The sequence below is a fragment of the Gorilla gorilla genome, chromosome 3 (assembly GCF_029281585.2).
Source record: "Gorilla gorilla gorilla isolate KB3781 chromosome 3, NHGRI_mGorGor1-v2.1_pri, whole genome shotgun sequence".
NCBI lineage: Eukaryota > Metazoa > Chordata > Mammalia > Primates > Hominidae > Gorilla > Gorilla gorilla.
Window position 1 is genome coordinate 108,837,465 of NC_073227.2, and position 22,342 is coordinate 108,859,806.

Here is a 22,342-nt window from a genome sequence, read left to right on the forward strand (position 1 = left end):
ACCCTGTCTCAAAAAAAAAAGGAGGGGATTGGGTGGTCACCTAGTCCAATCTTGAATAAGAATTAGAAACTAAGCATTTTGAATTCTCTGTTTTTCTTGTAAATAAAAAGGACCAAATAGCGCAAAATAAAGTGGCACATGGCTTGGTAGTTAAGACTGAAGCCAGATGGCTAGATGGTTTACATTTCCATCCAATTATTAGCTATGTTACCTTGGGTAAGTCACTTAATCTCTCTGTGCTTGTTTCCTTATCTATAAAATGGTGCCAATATTACCTACTCTTTAGGGTCATACGATTGAAGACACAGCACTATGTTTATAATTGTACCTGGTATATGTTTATACTGTAACAACTGATTGCTAAATAAATTCTATTAGTGAGGGGATGGTGTTAAATACTAAACTCCCCCAGGGCATTCTTGTCAGTGTTTCCTGAAATAGTAAAACACTCAACTTCCAAATGCTGAAATTGAAATTGACTTCTTGAGATATAGTATGTGCTTGTTTTTCAGAATTGTTTCCTTTTCCCTGACTTGGTTAAGTGTGAGATTTAGGGTTAATTGAAAAGAACAACTCTTCAGGAAATACCTGGGAACCTGTAGTCTTTCAGGTTATCTGTATGTTGCCATAGGGTAATTTTAACATGTTGTTTGTACTACAGTATACCTTGAATTCAAAAGAAAACACATCTAACATGTTTTAATTTTTTGATGCAGAAGAATCACTGTTTAAGGTTTCTATTAACATAAGATTCCAATAAAAATAAAGTTTGTATTCGGTTCTTAGGTTTCTTTGGGTTAACTACTGAAACACACTATATTTCAGAAGTATTGTACTATGCTTGATTAGTCTTGTTGAAAGTTCTAGAAAATCAGGGGCCATTAATGTGTCGATGCTCATGCCCTTAGTGGTGTTATTCGGCATCCTGGGAAAATAAACTGAAATGTGGCTCAAATATGGCTCTAAGCTCAACAGGGTACAATCCACTACTTGCAAGTCTTCCCACCCCTCACTTCCCCAGGAAATGATTCTGTTTTGGGTATTAAGTACCTCTCTAAACACAACTACATTTAGTGCAGTTTTACAACTTCCCTTAGTATCATTAACACTTCTGTGACCAAACAAACAAATGACTACTGCAAACTGGTTTATTTTTTATAGGAAAGTGTCAACATGTTTATTGCTAATATAAGCATTTAATGTCAAAGAAATGAAGGTAATTTTACAAACTCAGTTTTTGTAAGTACATGAAGTTTCTATTTGATTATGTGGTTTTATATCACATTCGTTCAAATGCATTTCTCTCCCTTAGAGGGACTATTCCAACATCACTCCTTTGGAATTATTTCAGTCATCCCTAACATGTGACTTTACCAAAGACCTTGAACTAAACAAACAAGCAAAACAAAATTTCAATGACTCTTAGATGAATGGAATAAGAAATAGTCATCACATGTCAATTAGGGATGTTCATCTCCAACAAGACACTGTCAAAACGTTTCTTCTGATACAGCAGTTATAAGTCAGAGCCTTCAAAAAACAGGGCAGAACAAGAGTACAATAAAAGAAGCATCTGCAACTTAAGCCTCCCACAGTCCTAAGCCTGATATGCGCAAAGCAAAGCCTCTTTCCCGCAAACTAAATTCCATCCATTTGAGCTTTCAGAGATCGATGCCCAAGAGCTGTCATTAATATATACAGCATATTGACTCTAGTTGCATCAATTATGCCTGAAGAGTTTAATACCCATCCAAGTCCAAAGGTGGAAGAATACATACACTGGTATGGTAATAGGCAAGAGCAGGCTGTAAAAGCAAAGGCTGGCTGTGCTAGTGCAGCCCTGTGGGAAGTTTTCTTCCACAGAGGCTGAGTAGAACAGTCCTGCTAAAGAAACCAGTGGAATAAGAACAGTCAGCGTAGGAAGAGACAGAAACATTCTTCTCTTCCACTTATTACCTGCCACTGTGTTTCAAAAGGTATATGGTACTAAGTTGGCTGTTGTGTTTCTTAAATTTTTTTAAATTATGAACTAGCGCTGCTCCACTTCTTCTTGCTTCTTACTTTGACATGTCATCCTAGCTGCCTGTGGTATCATATTAGGGATCCCATCAATGATTGGATAAGCTATTCCCAACTCTTCATTAATCAATTCATTTGTTGATGCTTCATATCTGAGGTGGAAAAAAAAAAAAGAACAAAATGAGTTGTGGGAAAATAAAATGCTTGAAGTGCCTGATTTTCAACAAATACCACCATTTATCCAATTTTTGGTATGGAGTTAATCCCAGAATAGTCTTCTTTAATTCTAAAAGCAACAATAGCCAATTCAACCTTTTATCTTAGAAAAATTCTCTTACAATCTATAATTATTCCCATTTTAGTCAGTTTCTCTCATATTCTCTTTTTCACCTTATTCACAAGTTATTCCTTAATTTTTTTTCATACTAGTCAGAAAAGATCCCCCTCTCTTATCCAAATATTCCTTCATTACTTTGGTCAACCCCCAAACCATCCCTGTTAATTTACTACTGGAATAAACACTAGAGAAAAATCAACTTCTTCGTTTTAGAATAAATGCTAAGTAGAGAAACTTAACTAATCCATTAGAAGGAAATCACTGGAAAAGGTGAGAGGGCAGAAATGAAGAAACTTTCGAAAGCACTAAGTCTGCAGTGAGCTAGTTATAAACGTAAATCAAATGATAATTTCAAGGTTCGAGAAAATTGAATAATATGTTTATTACGGGAAAAAGAAATACGAAAAATTGCTAGCAATCTACCATTCAAAGATAACCACTGATAACATTTTGGTGTTTATGCGATTTGTAATACTAGCGTTAGTGTTGTCAATATGCAATTTTGGTAGCTTGGAAACTGTAGAGCTGTCTTCCCAAAAACTAGTTAAAGAGGCTTCTACGAAACCTGCTAGGCCACAACTAAGAGCCACTGGGCAGCAAACACAGCTGAATTAGCTTAAGATTGTCAGGCACCAGTTGTACAAGACACTTTCACAAGAATCTGGAGGGTACAACAATACTTTTCATTATCTTGGCTTAAAAACCGGAAGGCTTTGGACTTGTCCTGAATCGCAGTGGTTCATAAACCTGGTGGTACGTTAGAAATCATTTAGGGACCGTTTAAGAACACAAATAAGCTGGGCGTGGGGGCGGCGCCTGTCTCCCGACTCCTGAGGAGGCTGAGGCGGGAGTTCTAGGCCAGTCTGGGCAACGTAGGGGGCACCCTGTCTCTTAAAAGGAAAAAAAAAAAAAAAAAAGAAAATACAAATGTTCAGGTCCCATCCCGCGAGCATTCCAAGTCTGCCCATCTTGGGGGCTGTCGGGGAATCGGCATTTTTAAAACGGTCCCCGGGTGATTGCAATGCGCAGCCGGTTGCGAACCCTAAAACGCTTCGAGCCATTCCCGCAGGCTGGCGATGTGTTCTGGGAGACGTGGGACGCAGCTCCCCTGGCCTCCGGTCTCCCCTGTCCTGCCCGCTGTGCGCCCGGCGAGGACAGAGTCCAGAATATGGCAGCGGAGAGTACCTGACCGACCTACAAGGCCCCAGTGGCTGCGAGAGGCTGCGGTCCACCGCTCCCTTTCCGCCCACCGGGAGGCTGCGAAGGAAGGGCCAAGGCCAGCGAGTTACCTGAGCGGCTTCTTGGAGAGCGGGCACACCAGGAACTCCAGCAGCGCCGGATCGAAGGCGCGGGGCGGCTCCTCAGTCTTCTTGCCCCGGTCGGCCAAAGGCCGCGACCCCGACGCGTGCAGGCACCTACGGGCGACCGCGGACGGCGGCGCGCGCCTTCCCCGCAGCGCTGAGGCGAGTCTGCAGCGTGCTCCACTCAGCATGGTCTGGCAGCCGGAGACCAGGCCTCACCGCACCCTCGCCACCCCTGGCCGAGCTCCCGGCTTCCCGTTCGTCCAGGCCAACCGGCCAGGCCCCGCCCCCTGGTGCTCCGGGAAACGCTGCCGAGGAGTAGGCGGGGCGGGCGCTTTGGTTCCGAGGGTGCTTCTGCTCCGACTGCTTTTCCCACGGGCGTCAGCTATAGTCCGCAGGACAGCCCCGGGGCGGAGGCCTCTGGTGAGTGCCCCGCCGCCTTACCAGACTACAAACTAAACCAGTGTTTAAGTCAAGGTGTCTGGGTTTTCACCGGTGCCTGTCGCAAGGATGCTAGGAAGCCAGTGGCCAGGCCTCAAGAGTTGTAGGGAGTTAGGCTTGGACCTACGTGGTTACCTCCAAGTGAAGTTTCAAACACACTGTTATGTATTGTATTGAATATATTGTCATGGATGTATTGAAAGCGCTCATTTGTTTCATGTACATCTTTACTATACCATTAGTTTCTGTAACCTTGTTTGGCTTTTTTCTCTCTCATTAAAAAAAGTGAGAACCTGGAAGGAATGGCCTAGGCCTCTGACCCTCCAAAATATATAAATTCTTCCTGCCTGAGACCCAGTCATTGTGAAGTATTTGCGTAATAAAGCACAGCTAATTTACTTCTATAAATGAGCTTGGAGGCCGCAAGGGGCCTAAATAACTGTGTAACAGGCACATGTGATCTGCCTGTTAAAGATCCATTCAATGAGTGGGTGATCCATTCAGTGAATTTGTATCCCAGGTTTGCTTCCCACTCTCCAAGAAAGTGACCATGTTAGATCTCTTTCTTACAGTGCAGTAGATGGGAACTTGGGCTCTGGGGTCTGACAGCTTGGTTCCCTGTCCACAATTAGTAGCTGGATGACTTTGGCAAATGACTTAACTGCTCATTTTCCTTATCTGTATAAGACTAATAATTGTACCTCCCTTGTAGGTAGGGCATAACTGTGATTGTGCATTCGAAGAACATTTAGAAAAGTGCCTGGCACAAATTAATGCTCCATTAATGTTGTCTATTTTTATTTTTATTTCATCTAGTTTTTCCATGTCCGAAGACTCAAAGATTCTCATTAGTCATCCATTTTTTCCCTCCGTTCTGCTGAATATCAACCTGAACTTTTTTTTTGCATCACTGGGCATCATCATTTCACACTTTGAGTTCCTGGAGCTGGAAGTACAGAATCCAAAAATATGTTTATATTTTTAAATTTCTCTTCCACTCCAATGTAAAAATAAACTGACAAATGTTTATATGTTCATCCTAATTTTTTGTTTGTTTTTTGGGCCATCCTGTTTTTTTTTAAAAAAAGTTTATTTTTTGATGTTCTTTGTTCACTAATGCTCAGAAGATTTTCTAAAGTTAATGTGGCTTATAGGATACCAAAAAGGAAACACTTCTACTGGATAGATATTTAAGAGATAATGAAAGTCTCTGGTTGCCTCACCTTCCTTCCCTCACAAAGCAATCGTTCACAGTCATAACTTTCCGTTATTAGAGTTACTAATGGACTAGAGAATAGGGCAGTTATCAGGACATACCCTCAAGGGAAACTACTGTAAAGTTCCTATGTCACCTTCACACTATTTCTGACTAGGGCAGTAGCAGGAATTAATTTTTCAGCTGAAGTCAGTTGATACTTTGGGCTCAAGGGAAGGGGTGAGCTGTAGGAAAGATAAGTTTCTGCTTAAGGAGAAACAGCGCTTGACTTCTGCAAGCGCTGAGTGGGCCCAACCCTTGGCGCTTGTTGGGTAGGGGAAGGCACCCATGCGTAAGCCTCAGCTAGCTTGGCTGACATGCCTCAGCTAGCTTGGCTGACAGATCTCTATCAACTGGGTTTTCTAACCAGTTATAAATAAATTAGTTTCAGTTTGCCTCCACATAGAGGGTTTGAGGCAGTTCAGTTTACTTTATTTAGGGGAAGAATAGAGAGTAACAGCAAAGTACTGAAAACATCCTCAAATTTATAACACCAGAAATCAACAACCAATATTTAAGGAACATATGAATGTATGACTATCACCATGTGTGTATTAAGTTGCAACATATCAAAGCAAAATGTCCCTAAACAGCCCTTAGTAATGAAGAAATACAATTCATTTCTGCCTGTAGTATACTAAGCTAAATGTAGATGATAGGATAGGATCATGGGACTGGAACTGGTCTTTTAAAAGTTAGTCCCTTTTCACTATTCACATGACTGACCTTTCGTGTCACATAGGCCTGTGCACAATAACCTGATGGTTTCTGGGCTCAGATACAATATAGCTGTGTGATCTTGGAGAAGCTACTTAAGTTCTCACCCTCAACCTTCTCACTTGTGAAATACAATAATAATAGTATGTAACTTACAGTGTTTGAACAGACTAAATAAAACAATTCAAGTAAAACAGCACAGGGGCTAACACATTTAAAGAATGTTGTTAGCAATAAAATTATTTATTATGGTGAAACTAGTAAACATTCTGATGAAAAGGGAAAGGGAAAGCACAAGGTACTTCTGGGACACTCTTTTTAACTGAAATGGAATTTTTCTAATTTCCAATATGGATACTATTGAAACACAATTCTTGGATTATCACACACATGAAGTTAGAAATCTCTAGGCAGAAGAGGGGCTGGACTATGTATTTTAACAGAGCCTGTCAATTCCAAATTTGGGGGCAGTGAAATTTGTGAACCTGCAATCCAAAGAAATGAGTCAAAATAAATTTTCCACTGGATGGCTTAGTATTTGAACTAACATTTATCTCTGCTTGATCTTTTCTTTCTGTGATTACAAAGACTTACTTTCATCTTGCCAATTGTTTCTTAATTTGACAACACTTATTTTTTATTTTTATTTTCTTTTCTTGAGACAGATTCTCTCTGTGTCATCCAGGCTGGAGTACAGTGGTGCAGTCGTGACTCACTGCAGCCTTGACCTCCCAGACTCAAGCAATCCTGGCATGTCAGCCTCCAGGTAGCTGGGACTACAGGTGCATGCCACCACGCCTAGCTAATTTTTGTATTTTTTGTAGAGATGGTGTTTCATGTTGCCCAGGCTGGTCTGGAACTCCTGAGCTCAAGCAGTCCACCCACCTTGGCCTCCCAAAGTGCTAGGATTACAGGCATGAGCCACTGTGCCCAGCCCAACATTTATTTTAAAAACAAAAATCATAAAAGCCCTATTAATAAATTTTAATGATGAGTTTATTAAAATCAAGTTTCCAATAGATAAATGGACAAAATATTTGAAAAGAAAAATTTGCAAAAAAGAAAATACAGTTGATCAATAAACATATTAAAAAATTATCCTCAATAGTAAAGTAGTAATGCTAGTTTCAAACATCAAAGGAGTTTTGAAATAACTCTAGACATGAATGTTACCAGCCTTGTTTTGGCCATCTGAAGGATAATCACAAATTCTGTATGAAGGGCTGAGGACTAGTGCCTGCAAAAGGACCAGAATATCCCAGCATGGGCACAAGTAGCTTGAAATTATGGAAGTATGTCCTGTCTTTCTTTCTTTTCTTTCTTTCTTTCTTACTCTCTCTCACTTTCTCTCTTTCTTTCTTTCTTTTTTTTTTTTTTTTTTGTGACAGGATCTTGCTCTATCTCCCAGGCTGGAGTGCAGTGGCTCCATCATAGCTGACTGCAGCCTTCACCTTCTGAGCTCAAACAATCCTCCCACCTCAGCTTCCCGAGTAGCTGGGACCATAGGCACACACATGCATCACCACACCCGGCTAATTTTTAAAAATTTTTTTGTAAAGTCAGGGTCTCACTGTGTTGCCCAGGCTGGTCTTGAACTCCTGGGCTCAAGTGATCCTCCCGCCTCAGCCTCCCAAAGTCCTGGGATTACAGGCGTGAGCTACCACGCACAGCCCAACTTGCTCTTTTGGTTCTGTGGCTGCTGCAGTTATGGGGATGTACCCGCAGATCCACAACAGCTTGGGAGTGCTCTTCCATAAGCTCCCCTCCCTCATGCCGGGCAATGTGCTTGTCATCGTGGTCTCCATTATCACGGTGGTTGCCTTCCTGGGCTGCATAGGTTCTGTCAAGAAAAACAGGTGCCTGCTTATGTCCTTGTTCATTCTGCTGCCGGTTATCCTCCTTGCTGAGGTGATCTTGGCCATCCTGCACTTTGTTTACAAACGGAAGCTGAATGTATAGGTAGCTGAGGGCCTGACGGACAGCATCTACCATTACCACTGGGACAACAGCACCAAGGCGATGTGGGACTCCATCCAGTCATTTCTGCACTGTTGTGGTGTAAATGGCATGAGTGATTGGTCCAGCGGGCAACAAGCATCCTGCCCCTCAGATCCAAAAGTGAAAGGTTGCTATGCAAAAGCTTGACTGTAGTTTCACGCCAATTTCCTGTATATCAGAATCATCACCATCTGTGTATATGTGCAATCCAGGTGGTGAGGATGTCCTTTGCACTGACCCCAAACAGCCAGATTGATAAAACCAGTCAGGCCCTGGGGGTGTGACCTGCAACTGCCCTGTGCCGGGGAGACTCGTTTCATCTTTGGAAATCCAAAACCATTTATAGCACGAAGTTCTAAATGGTCACCTGCTGGACTGCCTGTCCTCCTCCCACCCCTTTGCTTTTTGGGTCGCTGTCTTATACAGCCAGAAACTAAGGTGTTGGCTAGGGACTTTCCATCTCAGGCAGCAAGACAACCTTTCACCTACTGATGGCAGCAGCCACGTCTCTCAAGGTGGTAACAGTAATACTTGGACATATTTTTAGACATGAAAGGCCAAGAGAAACTGTGGAACTAATGGCTCAAGATCAAAGAGTGGGCCCAGGATATGAAGTTTTTAACCTTCCCATTGTCAAATTAGTCTCTGGCCTCTGTGTCATGCCCAGTCTGCTCTCCAAAGTCAAGCAAGAGACAAGCTGAAGAGGGTCCTAGGTCCAGGCTCATGGGACCATTGTCACAACCCTGTTTCTCTTTGACGAAGAGTGGTGGCTATAGGAATTACAGAGTGCTCTTTCTCCAAAGGGCAAGGTTTCATTTCCATTTCTTTATTAAGGGCCTCATCAATTTATTCTGTCTTTCCACAAAAAATTATGCAGTGATTTATATCCTGACTTCAACCAGTTACTTAGTTGATAATCACATGCACAAGACTTCCGGTGTTATTTCTCTATCAGCTAAGGTTTTGTTAATTTACTATTTTGCTCTTCGATAAATAAAAGTGATCTTAATTTTTTAAAAAATCAAAGAAGTTTCCATTTCTCATCTATCAAAATAGTAAATATTTTAAAAATGTAATTCTTAATGTTTATGAATAAATGAATAAAGTATTAATTTATTAATTTATTGAAAGTCCACTGTGTGGCAGGCATGCACCATTATTCAGATTTAAAAATAAAAACTCATAACAACACAGAAAATTATAATAAGTGAAAAACAAGCAGGACACAAAAATGTATGCACAATGATTATATTTTTAAACCCAGAACTTCGGCATAGGGGCAAAAAACAAATAACAACCAAAATGTTGGCTGAGTGCTGTGGCTTACACCTGTAATCCTGCACGAGGCAGGAGGATTGCTTGAGGCCAGGAGTTTAAGACCAGACTGAGCAACTTAGCAAGACTCCATTTCTACAAAAAATAAAAAAGTTGGCTGTGGCAGTGCCTGCAAGTACTAGCTACTCAGGAGGCTGAGGAAGGAGGATCACTTGGGCCCAGGAGTTCGAGGTTACAGTAAGGTATGATGGCACCGCTGCACTCTAGCCTAGGAGACAGAGCAAGACCCTGTCTCTAAAAAATAAAAAAACAGGCCAGGCGCAGTGGGTCACACCCATAATCCCAGCACTTTGGGAGGCCAAGGCAGGTGGATCACGAGGTCAGGAGTTCAAGACCAACCTGGCCAAGATGGTGAAACCCCGTCTCTACTAAAAATACAAAAATTAGCCAGGCGTGGTTGCAGGTGCCAGTAATCCCAGTTACTCGGGAGGCTGAGGCAGGAGAATCGCTTGAAAACAGATGGCAGAGGCTGCAGTGAGCTGAGATCACACCACTGCACCCTGGCCTGGGCAATAGAGAGAGACTATGTCTCAAAAAAAAAAAATGTTGGTTCTCTTTAGCTGGTTGAAATATTGCTGAATTGTTCTTTAAATGTTTCTCTATTTAAAATTTTTTATTTAATAAAGTAGTTTTAAAATATAAACATTACCAGTTCATAATTGATAAAAGAATACTTTATTTCAAAACTATTGATTCGGTTCAGTAAATATTGATCACTTCCTGTGTTCTCAGATTATATGAGGAGGTGAAAAGGAGGGCTATAAAGGCATATAAGATGCTATTCCAGCTGAGCGTGGTGGCTCACGCCTGTAATCCAGCACTTTGGGAGGCTGAGGCAGGCGGATCACCTGAGGAGTTCAAGACCATCCTGGCCTGGCCAACATGGTGAAACCCTGTCTCTATTAAAAGTACAAAACATTACCTTGGTGTGATGGCGGTGCCTATAATCCCAGCTACTCAGGAGGCTGAGGCAAGAGAATTGCTTGAACCAGGAAGGTGGAGGTTGCAGTGAGCCAAGATCATGCCACTGCACTCCAGCCTAGGCAACAGAGTGAGATTCCATCTCCAAAAGAAAAAAAAAAAGCTATCCCTATTTTCAAGATGTTCATAATCTTAAGTGGAATAAACAGCACAGGATAAAGTTAAATAAAAAATTCAGGTTTACATATAATGCATTCTTTTGTGTATTCATTCAACATTTGTTGAACTTATACTGTATATGAGGCTCACAAAGAAGGCTGTGCCTAAGGCCTAAGGAGGGCCTAGGGGAGTGTCAGTATAGGTCTTATAGCCGTAACAAATTATTTACTGAGACCTCAGGGGACACCCATTTTATCTCCTTTCCTCGTTTTTTAATCCACAAAACAATTTTAACTTTGCAAGTAGAATATAAAAGTTTGCTAGGCAGAGATGAGTATGATGAGCCATCAATACTATACTACAGCTCAGGTAAGAGTGAATAATATGGACTTGAGTAAATATTGTAGGGCTGCATATTAATATACATTTTAAATGGCTTCTGTGTATAACTATAACATTTCAAAACTGATCACGAAAATGGCCAGGTTTGAGCTTAAGCCTAAAAGTTCAACATAATTAAGATATGAATATATGGAAAGAGGAATAGTATTTTATTTTTATTCTTTTTGAGACAGAGTCTCGCTCTGTTGCCCAGGCTAGAGTGCAGTGGTGCGATTTCAGCTCACTGCAACCTCTGCCTCCCAGGTTCAAGTGATTCTCCTGGCCTCAGCTTCCCAAGCAGCTGGGACCACAGGTGTGTACCACCACATCACGCCTGGCTAATTTTTTTGTATTTTTAATGGAGATGGGGTTTCGCCATGTTGGGCAGGCTGGTCTTGAACTCCTGGCCTCAGGCGATCTGCCCTCCTCAGCCTCCCAAAGTGCTGGGATTATAGGCGTGACCCACCATGCCTAGCAGGAATAGTATTTTTAAAAAATTTTTAAATTTTTAAAATTTAAAATTTTTAAAAACTTTTTTAATTTAAATTAAATTGTTGTTGTGCTATGTTGCCCAGGTTAGTTGAACTGGCCTCAAGCTGTCCTCCCACTTCAGCCTCCCAGAGTTCTGGGATTACAGGCATGAGCCACCGTGCACAGCCAATAGTATTTCTTAATGGGAGTCATCACCACTATTTTGTTCTTTAAAATATCCTATTCATACATATTTTGAAATATAAACTTTAAAAATAAGCGTTCACTAAAACTATAAATATATCACAAGAAAATATCCAGATAAGCAACTCCACATGATATTAATTTGTCTATTTAGAACAAATTAAATCAATAAAAAATTTGCAGTTCTTTCCAACTCTGCTTGAAATCTGTGGCAGCTGTTGCTCTCTCAACCTCCATCTGAAGATGAGCTGTTGCTCTCTCAACCCTCCTATTTGAAGAAGTTGGAAAACGAACGAGTACATTTTCCAGACTCCTTTATAGATAGGGTTCTGGCTAAGAAATAGACTCTGCCAGCTAGATACACTCACGTGAAATTTGAAAGGGAGCAGAGGTGAGCTTCCTGCAGCAGGGAGAGTTGACACGCAGGTTCTGACAGACACAGGATTTGCGTGGGTTAGATGAATACTGCACTCTCTAGATGCAAGGGGCAGTGTCTTCTTAGCACAGGACAGCTGTGGCAGCCACAGCAGTGGTTGCAGTAACAGTTTCTTCTGGGTCACAGCTATTAGGGCATTAGCTTAACACCAAAACTCCAGAAGCAGCCCCCTGTTTCTGCTTTTCCAGCCGTTTTAATGAATTTATAAACACATAGTTCTGTATATTAAATTCCTATATACTGGAAATTCCTAGAACAATTTCTTTTTCCTACACTGAACCCTGACTGGTCAACTACCCCAGAGTGTAGATGTGATCATTAAATAAAATATGTAAATCACTTAGAATAGTGATTTATATATAGTAAAGAATAGTGGCCTGAAACACTATATAGATATCTATATAGATATATTTATAAAACAGGAGATTTATTACAAGAATTGACTTACACAATTACGGAGGCCTGGAAGTCCCATAATCTGCCCTCTGCAAGCTGGAAAACCAGCGGGAGAAAGCTGGTGATATAACTCAGTCCAAGTCCAAAGGCCTGAGAACCAGGGGAGCCAACAGTGTAGGTCCAGATCGGAGCTCAAAGGCTCTAGAACCCAGCACCAGTATCTGAGGGCAGGGGAGTATATATGGCTGTCCCAGCTCAAATGAGAAGCAAATGCACCCTTCCTCCACCTTTTTGTTCTATTCAGGCTCTCATAGGATTGGATGATGTCCATTCACATAAGTGAGTGCAGATCTTCTTTACTCAACCTATAAATTAAAATCCTAATCTCTTCCAGAAACACCCTCACAGACACAAACACAAATAATGTGTTACCAGCTAACTAGGCATCCCTCAGCTCAGTCAAGATGTCACATAAAATTAACCATCACATTGGCCCATTATAATAGAAAATAAAAGGTCCTGATCAGAATTACTAAAAAGAATGAAGAGTAGAAGTACTAACAAGTACTCAGGAAAACAATCATCCTCTGGACGTAGAGTTGTAATATTTAGGAAAACAATGTGGGGAATTTTCTTTTTGCAAGGGTTCAAGGGAGAGCTTGAGGAAGAGGCAAGATAACTTACCTCTTGTACTAATACCATATGTATTAGAGTTCTCTAGAGGGACAGAACTAATAGGATAGATGAATATACGAAACGGACTTTATTAAGGAGAATTGACTCACACGGTCACCAGGTGAAGTCCCACAGCAGGCCATCTGCAAGCTGAAGAGCAAGGAAGCCAGTCTGAGTCCCAAACCTCAAAAGTAGGGAAGCCGACAGCGCAGCCTTCAGCCTGTGGCCGAAGGCCCAAGAATCCCTGGCGATCCACTGATGTATGTCCAAGAGTCCAAAAGCTGAAGAATTTGGGGCCTGATGTTCGAGGGCAGGAAGCATCCAGCATGGGAGATAGATGAAGGCCAGAAAACTCAGCAGGTCTGCTCATTCCACCTTCTTCTGCCTGCTTTATTCTGCCCACGCTGGCAGGTGATTAGATGGTGCCCACCCACATTGAGGATGAGTCTGCCTCTCCCAGTCCACTGACTGAAATGTTAATCTCCTTTGGCAACACCCTCACAGACACACCCTGGAACAATGCTCTGTATCCTTCAATCCAATCAAGTTGACACATTATTAACCATCACACCATGGAAAATTCTGATTTTATAGATAAAATTGAAGGGATAAAAGGAGGCAAAACGGTGTCACCTGAGACCTATGTGAGTAATTCGATGCTACTCATACTACTATCCCCTGCCCTTTCTCAAGGTTTTCCTTGTCATGATGCAGACTAGCTTGGAAGGGGACCGGTGAGAAACAGCATGCCAAAAGCCTTTGTAATTTCTCTCTCACATTTGGCTGTTCACCATTTCTTACAATTTGTTTCTTCATAAGTCTTCTGGCTTTCAGCACTTTGATCTTAATAGTCACGATTCTAATCTAGGCCTCAATGATTTAAAGTTGTGGCTAACTTCATATATAGTCCTAATTTCTTTATCTCTACTTTTCTAATATTTTTCCCTTTAAAATCCCAATAATAAAACTTTCTTCTTTATCGTTCTTACTGGCAACTTTGTTCAAAATTTCACAAAAAGAAAAGTTATTTATGCTTGGTTTTAAAGTGCTATGTACCTTCACTATCACCCAGGTTTCTTAGCTTCTCTTTTTTTACTCCCTTCCTCCCTCTTTCTACCTCCCATTCCTCCTTCTTCTCCACTACCCTCCTGCTAATGGATAAATATGATCCATATCACCTGACAGTGCTTTTCAAACTTGAATATGCATATGAGTCACCTGGGAATCTTGTTAAAATGCAAATTCTGACTCATTATGACTAGGATCATACTGAATAGGAGGCTTGAAATCTTTTCTTAACAGCTTCCGGCTGCTGCTGCTGAATCGCAGACCACACTTTTAGTAGCAAGACTCCAGAACACTGGTTTTTCAACTGGAATGATTTTGAACCCCAGGAATATTTGGCAATGTGTGGATGCATTTTTGATGGTTACAACTGGGGTGGTGCTCCTGGGCAGAGGCCAGGGATGCCACCAAGCATCCTACCATGCACAGGACAGCCCCTCACGACAAAGAATTAACTGGCCCAAAATGTCAACAGTGACCAGGCTGAGGAATCCTGCTCTAGAATGATTTTAAACACTATAATTACCCAGTGGCATCTTCTATTAGTCTAACAGTTTTGTTTTGTTTTTCCTAGAAAAAAACTTTCCAGTCCTCTTCCCTCTACTTAGTCAGTTCCTGTGACTAAAAGGATCTCATACTGCAAGGCTTTTTTTCCCCAAACGTCTACCATTTCCTTTTCCAATTTATTAAATGAAAGTTATGAATGGAATTTTTCATGGCATTAACATGATTTTAAAAGCCTCATGCTCTTAGAAAAAAATAAAAAATTAAGACAGCAAGTTTACAGCTTTGAAATGTGTGATTCTATATGGCTTTTTTATTATCCAGGTTTAAGCTAGTGCATTATGGTACCTTCGAAAACAACTGAAGTAATTCTCAAAATAATAATCAATAGGTGTTTTACTTTGTGTGTGTTTTCAGTGACTGTTCAGATTGTAGCCATCAAATAGTCCATAGTGTAAAAGGAAATGAACCTCCAAAAGAAGTATTTTTTTGTATTCAGATGAAGAAGATGGGGATATTTTAAAAGATCATTCATTATAGAAAGCTGTGTTTTCCATAGTTGAAGAGAGTCAGGAATTTGACAACTTTAACTTGATTTGACTCTCCAGTGATGTAGCTAACACAAGAGTTACTGCATATGAAAAAAATAGATAATTTTTACCAGAATCATGACTAGATGAAAGTAAATTGAGTCCTGAGTATTTTTATTGAAACTATGATCACAATTCCAAGTTTTTGAAAGTCTGCTTTTCCTAGTTTTCTAAGCCTGTCAGGCATCTTTGACTGACTCAGAGACCAACCTTGAATTTACACCTGGCCTGCCAGCACCTAGGGCACTGCCCTGGGATTCCCACTCTGCCCTGCTTTCTTCTTGATTTCATTGCAATGGAAAATACAACCAAATATTTCAGTAGTTTGAGTTTGGTCTAGTCGTTAGGGACATTTTATTTTAATGTAAAGATCTTACTGAAAAGTACTTTAGTCACCAACTTAGAGAATTCGTAAACTGAAAAATGTTATATAAGGTGACTAAATCAGAACGATCTTCTTAAACTTACTATCCACTCACCTACACTTCCCCAGAAAACTCTCCTTCTTCTGTATTGAACTTAGTAAATGATACCACCATCTTCTGAGTCACCTGGGCTGAGGTCTGAAGTCATGATGGACTTCATCTTTTCACCTCCCACATCCAATCACATGATGAAGGGCATCCCAAGGCAGGAGGACAGGAGCAAGTGTGTCAGCTCAGGTCTCTGTTCCTCTTCTTATAAAGCCACCAGTCCCATCATGGGGGTCCCACACGAATGACCTCATCTAATCCCAATTACCACCCAAAGGCCCCACCTCCAACCAACAGATGAATTTGGCAGTTAAGTTTCCAATACAAGACATTTGGAGGACATATTCAAACCACAGCACTCCTGAAATCTCTTACAGAAATATTACAGAGTAGAAATAATGCAAATGTTTCTTATGTCATAATGTAAGATAGAAAGATGGGAGTGCATCCAATTCTTGGTTCCATTTCCTTATTACAATAAACACAAATCATCTCATGGGGCTAGGATGACCTACCTCAATGCACCTTGCTTTGCATGTAATAGTTTAACAAATTAGTTATTCACTGATGCATTCAAGTGGCCAAAAGCTCCCAGATGATTTCCCTAGGTTTGTGCAAAAGCTTCTGGCATAGTGGCTTATGAGGCCCTCCAGCAACTGGCCCCAGACTGTCTCCAGCATATTCTCTCACTGTGGCCACTTCTCATCTTGAATTCAGCCATTCTGAATTATTTGTTGTCCCCATAATAGCCTGTTTCATAGCTCCATGTCTTTTGTTCATGCCATTTCTTCTGCCCGGAATATCTTTACTCCATTGTCCCTCTAAACCACTACTCAGCTTTTAAGACCCAATTCAAACACAGACACTTTTATGAAGATTTTTCTAACTCCCTCCTTTTCCCTGCCTCCTGGGAATTGACCATCAATCCCTTGTATACAACAGTAAACTACCCTACCCCAACACATACTCACTTACTCACTCACTCTTATTATAACATTTATTACTTCTTTACAAGTATTCTTTTATATGTCTGTCTCCTGTACTAATCTAGAAGATCCTTTAGGTCACATACCATGTGTATATTATTTCTTTATCCCTCAATCTAGCACAGTGACTGGCACATAGTATATGTTTAATAAACACTTGTAAAATGAATGTAATATGTCTAGTACCAAATGTTGTTCCTCTTAACTTGCCAATAGAAAAAAATATTACACAGTTACAGAATCTGCTTGTAATTTAGCTACCTGTGAAAAGAAAAGCACAATGAATTTTTTTTTCAATTTAGAGAAATTCAAAACGTATAAACTCTTTCCCAATCTGATTATAATTTTGAGTAATATGTTAGGGTGGAGGTGCTAGAAGGAGTACTCTATCAGAGCTGTCTTCTAAATTATTTTCTGCCTGGGATTATATATTTTTAAAACACACACTAAAGTTATAAAAATGCGACCAAGAATTCTTATATACTTTCACCTGGATTTCTTAAATTAACAGATTTCTGTAGCTAGATTTTAAAAAACTGACAGCAACTTGCAGACATGAGGTTCATTTACACTTTAACACTTCAGAACAAAATATATTCTCTTACATCACCACAGGACAATTATCAAAATCAGAAAATTAATATTTATACAACATTACTGTATAATTTATGAATTTAAATTTCACCATTTGTTCCATTAATGTATTTTTATAGGAAAAGGAAAAGGATTTCTGGTCCAAGATCCAATCCAGGATGAGACATGGCTTTTTGTCATCACGTCTCATTCATCTCTTGTAATCTGAAACAGTTCATTGGTCTTTTTTTGTCTTTCATGACCTTGACGTTTTGAGGCATTATGGGAAGTTGACTTGCAGCAAGTCTATTCCTCAATTTGGATGTGTCTGATGTTTCTTCATGATTAGATTCAGGTAATATTTTTTTTAAGTTATGCATTTTTTGCCAGGATACCACAGAAGTAACACTGTGTCATTTTTAGTGCATCCTACCAAGAATTATTACTGGTTATGCTAACTCTGATCATTCGATTAAAATGGTCCCTTTAAGTTGTCACTACTGTAAATTACTGTTTTCCTCTATGTAATCAATAAGTAGCATACAGGGATGAGGTTATATTGAAGGCTAAACAAAAGAGAGACCGAATGTTCCTCTGTGTTCTAAATAGAAATTGTTTAGCTGTGTTATTTGGCCTTCTTAGAGATTACATATAAAAATCAAAAGACTTTAAAATGGTGATCTTCTGACATTTTTAGTGCTTTAGCTGCAAAATTATTTATAAAAACAAGATGTAGCTCTGAAATCCATAGCACTGAATATTAAAGCCTTAAGTAAATGGGAGATCTGCATTTAGCAGCTCCTCAGGGATGAAGCTCGAATAGCAGCAGAACTGTTGTTTCTGTGACACTGTGCATTTGGCTCACAGCTAGATCATTTGTCAAAAACCTTCTGACAGGAAGATAATGTCCTATGTTATTAGCCATACTTTACAATCAAAAATAGGTTTATGTTGGTGTTAAATCTGTGAGTCCTTACTCTCAGCCTCTTTGTTTGACCCACATATTCTTTAAGGGAGAACTATATTGAAATGGTACAGGTGAATCAACGGATATTTACTTGTTTTCTGGAGTTAGAAATCTAACACAATAAATGGGAGGTTCTTAAACTATTCTTTCAAATGGTTTTGCATCATAGTAAAGGAACCATGCAGTTTGGAGTACAACATTTCCTTCTCTCACTAGATTCAGTTGCTAAAGACCTCTTTCACACTGCAATGCTCTTTGAGATGACACTGTACACCATGGAGTACCATGGCAATAGCTGCCTATTAGTTTGCTAGGCCTGCTATAACAAAGTACCACAGACTGGATGGCTTGAACAACAGACATTTGTTTTCTGACAATTCTTGAGGCTAGGTATCAACGTGTTGGCAGGGTTGGTTTCTTCTAAGGCCTCTCTCCTTGGCTTATAGATGACTGTCTCTCTGTTGACTTCACATGGTCATCTCTCTGTACATGTCTGTGTCCCAATTTCTCTTTTTTTTTTTTTTTTTTTTTGATGAAGTCTTGCTCTGTCACCTGGGCTGGAGTGCAGTGGTGCGATCTCAGCTCACTGCAAGCTCTGCCTCCTGGGTTCACGCTATTGTCCTGCCTCAGCCTCCCGAGTAGCTGGGACTACAGATGCCCGCCACCACGCCTGGCAAATTTTTTGTATTTTTAGTAGAGATGGGGTTTCACCATGTTAGCCAGGATGGTCTCGATCTCCTGACCTCGTGATCCGCCTGCCTTGGCCTCCCAAAGTGCTGGGATTACAGGCGTGAGCCACCATGCCCGGCCCAATTTCCTCTTTTTATAAGACATCTGTCATATTGAATCAGGATCCACCCACCATAACCTCATTTTACTGTCATTTCATACCTCTTTAAAAGTCCTATCTCCACTTGCTTCCAAGATGGCCAAATAGGAACAGCTCCGGTCTGCAACTCCCAGTGTGATTGATGCAGAAGACAGGTGATTTCTGCATTTCCAACTGAGATACCTGGTTCATCTCATTGGGACTGGCTGGGCAGTGGGTGCAACTCACAGAGGGTGAGCCAAAGCAGTGTGAGGCATCACCTCACCTGGGAAGCACAAGGTGTCAGGGGATTTCCCTTTCCTAGCCAAGGGAAGCCATGACAGACTGTACCTGGAAAAACAGTACACTCTCACCCAAATACTGTGCTTTTCCCATGGTCTTAGCAACTGGCAGACCAGGAGATTCCCTCCCGTGCCTGGCTCTGCGGGTCCCATGCCCACAGAGCCTTGCTCACTGCTAGCACAGCAGTCTGAAATCAACCTGCGAGGCTGCAGCCTCGGGGGGAGAGGGGCATCCACCATTGCTGAGGCTTGAGTAGGTAAACAAAGCAGCCAGGAAGCTTGAACTGGGCAGAGCCCACTGCAGCTCAGCAAGGCCTACCACCTCTATAGACTCCACCTCTATGGGCAGGGCATAGCTGAACAAAAGGCAGCAGACAACTTCTGCAGACTTAAACGTCCCTGTCTGACAGCTCTGAAGAGAGCAGTGGCACGGCGTTTGAGCTCTGAGAACGGACAGACTGCCTCCTCCTCAAGTGGGTCCCTGACTCTTGTGTTTCCTGACTGGGAGACACCTCCCAGTAGGGGGGGACAGACACCTCATGCAGGCAGGTGAACCTCTGGGACGAAGCTTCCAGAGGAAGGATCAGGCAGCAATATTTGCTGTTCTGGAACATTTCCTGTTCTGCAGGTTCCGCTGGTGATACCCAGGCAAACAGGGTCTGGAGTGAACCTCCAGCAAACTCCAACAGACCTGTAGCTGAGGGCCCTGACTGTTAGAAGGAAAAACTAACAAACAGAAAGAAATAGCATCAACATCAACAAAAAGGACATCCACACCAAAACTCTATTTGTAGGTCACCAACATCAAAGACCAAAGGTAGATAAAACCACAAAAATGGGGAGAAACCAGAGCAGAAAAGCTGAAAATTCTAAAAACCAGAGCACCTCTTCTCCTCCAAAGGATCGCAGCACCTTGCCAGCAACAGAACAAAACTGGATGGAGAATGACTTTGATGAGTTGACAGAAGTAGGCTTCAGAAGATTGGTAATAACCAACTTCTCTGAGCTAAAAGAGCATGTTCTAACCCATCACAAGGAGGTTAAAAATCTTGAAAAAAGGTTAGATGAATGGCTAACTAGAATAAACAGTGTAGTGTAGAGAAGACCTTAAATGACCTGATGGAGCTGAAAACCACAGTGCGAGAACTTCGTGACACACACAACAAGCTTCAATAGCCAATTTGATCAAGTGGAAGAAAGGATATCAGTGACTGAAGATCAAATTAATGAAATAAAGTGAGAGGACAAGTTTAGAGAAAAAACAGTAGAAAGAAATGAACAAAGCCTCCAAGAAATATGGGACTATGTGAAAAGACCAAATCTACGTTTGATTGGTGTACCTGAAAGTGACAGGGAGAATGGAACCAAGTTAGAAAACACTCTTCAGGATATTATCAAGGAGAACTTCCCTCACCTAGGAAGGCAGGCCAACATTCAAATTCAGAAAATACAGAGAACACCACAAAGATACTCCTTGAGAAGAGCAACCCCAAGACACATAATTGTCAGATTCACCAAAGCTGAAATGAAGGAAAAAATGTTAAGGGCATCCAGAGAGAAAGGTCGGGTTACACACAAAGGGAAGCCTATCAGACTAACAGCGGATCTCTCGGCAGAAACTCTACAAGCCAGAAGAGAGTGGGAGCCAATATTCAACATTATTAAAGAAAAGAATTTTCAACCCAGAATTTCATATCCAGCCAAACTAAGCTTCATAAGTGAAGGAGAAATAAAATACTTTACAGACAAGCAAAGGCTGAGAGATTTTGTCACCACCAGGCCTGCCTTACAAGAGCTCCTGAAGGAAGCACTAAATATGGAAAGGAACAACCAGTATCAGCCACTGCAAAAACATGCCAAATTGTAAAGACCATCGATACTAGGAAGAAACTGCATCAATTAATGAGCAAAATAACCAGCTAACATCATAATGACAGGATCAAATTCACACATAACAATATTAACCTTAAATGTAAATGAGCTAAATGCCCCAATTAAGATACAGACTGGCAAATTGGATAAAGAGTCAATATCCATCAGTGTGCTGTATTCAGGAGACCTATCTCATGTGCAGAGACACACACAGGCTCAAAATAACGGGATGGAGGAAGATCTATCAACCAAATGGAAAGCAAAAAAAAGCAGAGGTTGCAACCCTAGTCTCGGATAAAACAGACTTTAAACCAACAAAAATCAAAAGAGACAAATAAGGCCATTACAAAATGGTATAGGGATCAATTCAACAAGAAGAGCTAACTATCCTAAATATATATGCACCCAATACAGGAGCACCCAGATTCATAAAGCAAGTCCTTAGAGACCTACAAAGAGACTTAGACTCCCACACAATAACAATGGGAGACTTTAACACCCCACTGTCAATATTAGACAGATCAGCAAGACAGAAGGTTAACAAGGATATTCAGGACTTGAACTCAGCTCTGCAACAAGCAGGCCTAATAGACATCTACAGAACTTTCCACAGTTCTGAAGTCAACAGAATATACATTCTTCTCAGCACCACATCGCACTTATTCTAAAATTGACCACATAATTGGAAGTAAAACACTCCTCAGCAAAAGTAAAAGAACAGAAATCACAACAAACTGTCTCTCAGACCACAGTGCAATCAAATTAGAACTCAGGATTAAGAAACTCACTTAAAACCGCACAACTACATGGAAACTGAACAACCTGCTCCTGAATGACTACTGGGTAAATAACAAAATGAAGGCAGAAATAAAGATGTTCTTTGAAACCAATGAGAACAAAGACACAACATACCAGAATCGCTGGGACACATTTAAAGCAGTGTGTGGAGGGAAATTTATACCACTAAGTGCCCACAGGAGAAAGCAGGAAAGATCTAAAATTGACACCCTAATATCACAATTAAAAGAACTAGAGAAGCAAGAGCAAACACATTCAAAAGCTAGCAGAAGGCAAGAAATAACTAAGATTGGAGCAGAACTGAAGGAGATAGAGACACAAAAAACCATTCAAAAAATCAATCCAGGAGCTAGTTTTT

General features: G+C 40.9%; 2 protein-coding genes and 1 pseudogene across 2 annotated transcripts; 1 reads left to right on the top strand and 2 right to left on the bottom strand.

Annotated features, from left to right (window-relative positions):
- Positions 1-1,147: 1,147 nt before the first annotated feature.
- PYURF (PIGY upstream open reading frame) lies at positions 1,148-4,102 on the bottom strand. Its single transcript, XM_004039112.5, has 2 exons — positions 3,646-4,102; positions 1,148-2,171 (listed from the first exon to the last, which is right to left on the bottom strand). The coding sequence occupies exons 1-2, from the start codon at positions 3,846-3,848 to the stop codon at positions 2,030-2,032; spliced, it is 345 nt and encodes a 114-aa protein (XP_004039160.1). The 5' UTR covers positions 3,849-4,102; the 3' UTR covers positions 1,148-2,029.
- PIGY (phosphatidylinositol glycan anchor biosynthesis class Y) lies at positions 1,721-1,936 on the bottom strand. Its single transcript, XM_055384644.2, has one exon. It carries the CDS (start codon positions 1,934-1,936, stop codon positions 1,721-1,723), a length of 216 nt encoding a protein of 71 aa, XP_055240619.1.
- Positions 3,847-8,352, top strand: LOC101143934 (leukocyte surface antigen CD53-like; annotated as a pseudogene).
- Positions 8,353-22,342: the final 13,990 nt, after the last annotated feature.

What these genes read in the sequence shown, in the direction of transcription:
- PIGY (XM_055384644.2), bottom strand. Translation starts at nt 1,936, where the DNA reads ATGTTTCTGTCTCTTCCTACGCTGACTGTTCTTATTCCACTGGTTTCT.
- PYURF (XM_004039112.5), bottom strand. Translation starts at nt 3,848, where the DNA reads ATGCTGAGTGGAGCACGCTGCAGACTCGCCTCAGCGCTGCGGGGAAGG. An exon ending in CTCTCCAAGAAGCCGCTCAG is followed by an intron (nt 2,172 to 3,645) that starts GTAACTCGCTGG and finishes TTTCCACCTCAG; the next exon opens with ATATGAAGCATCAACAAATG.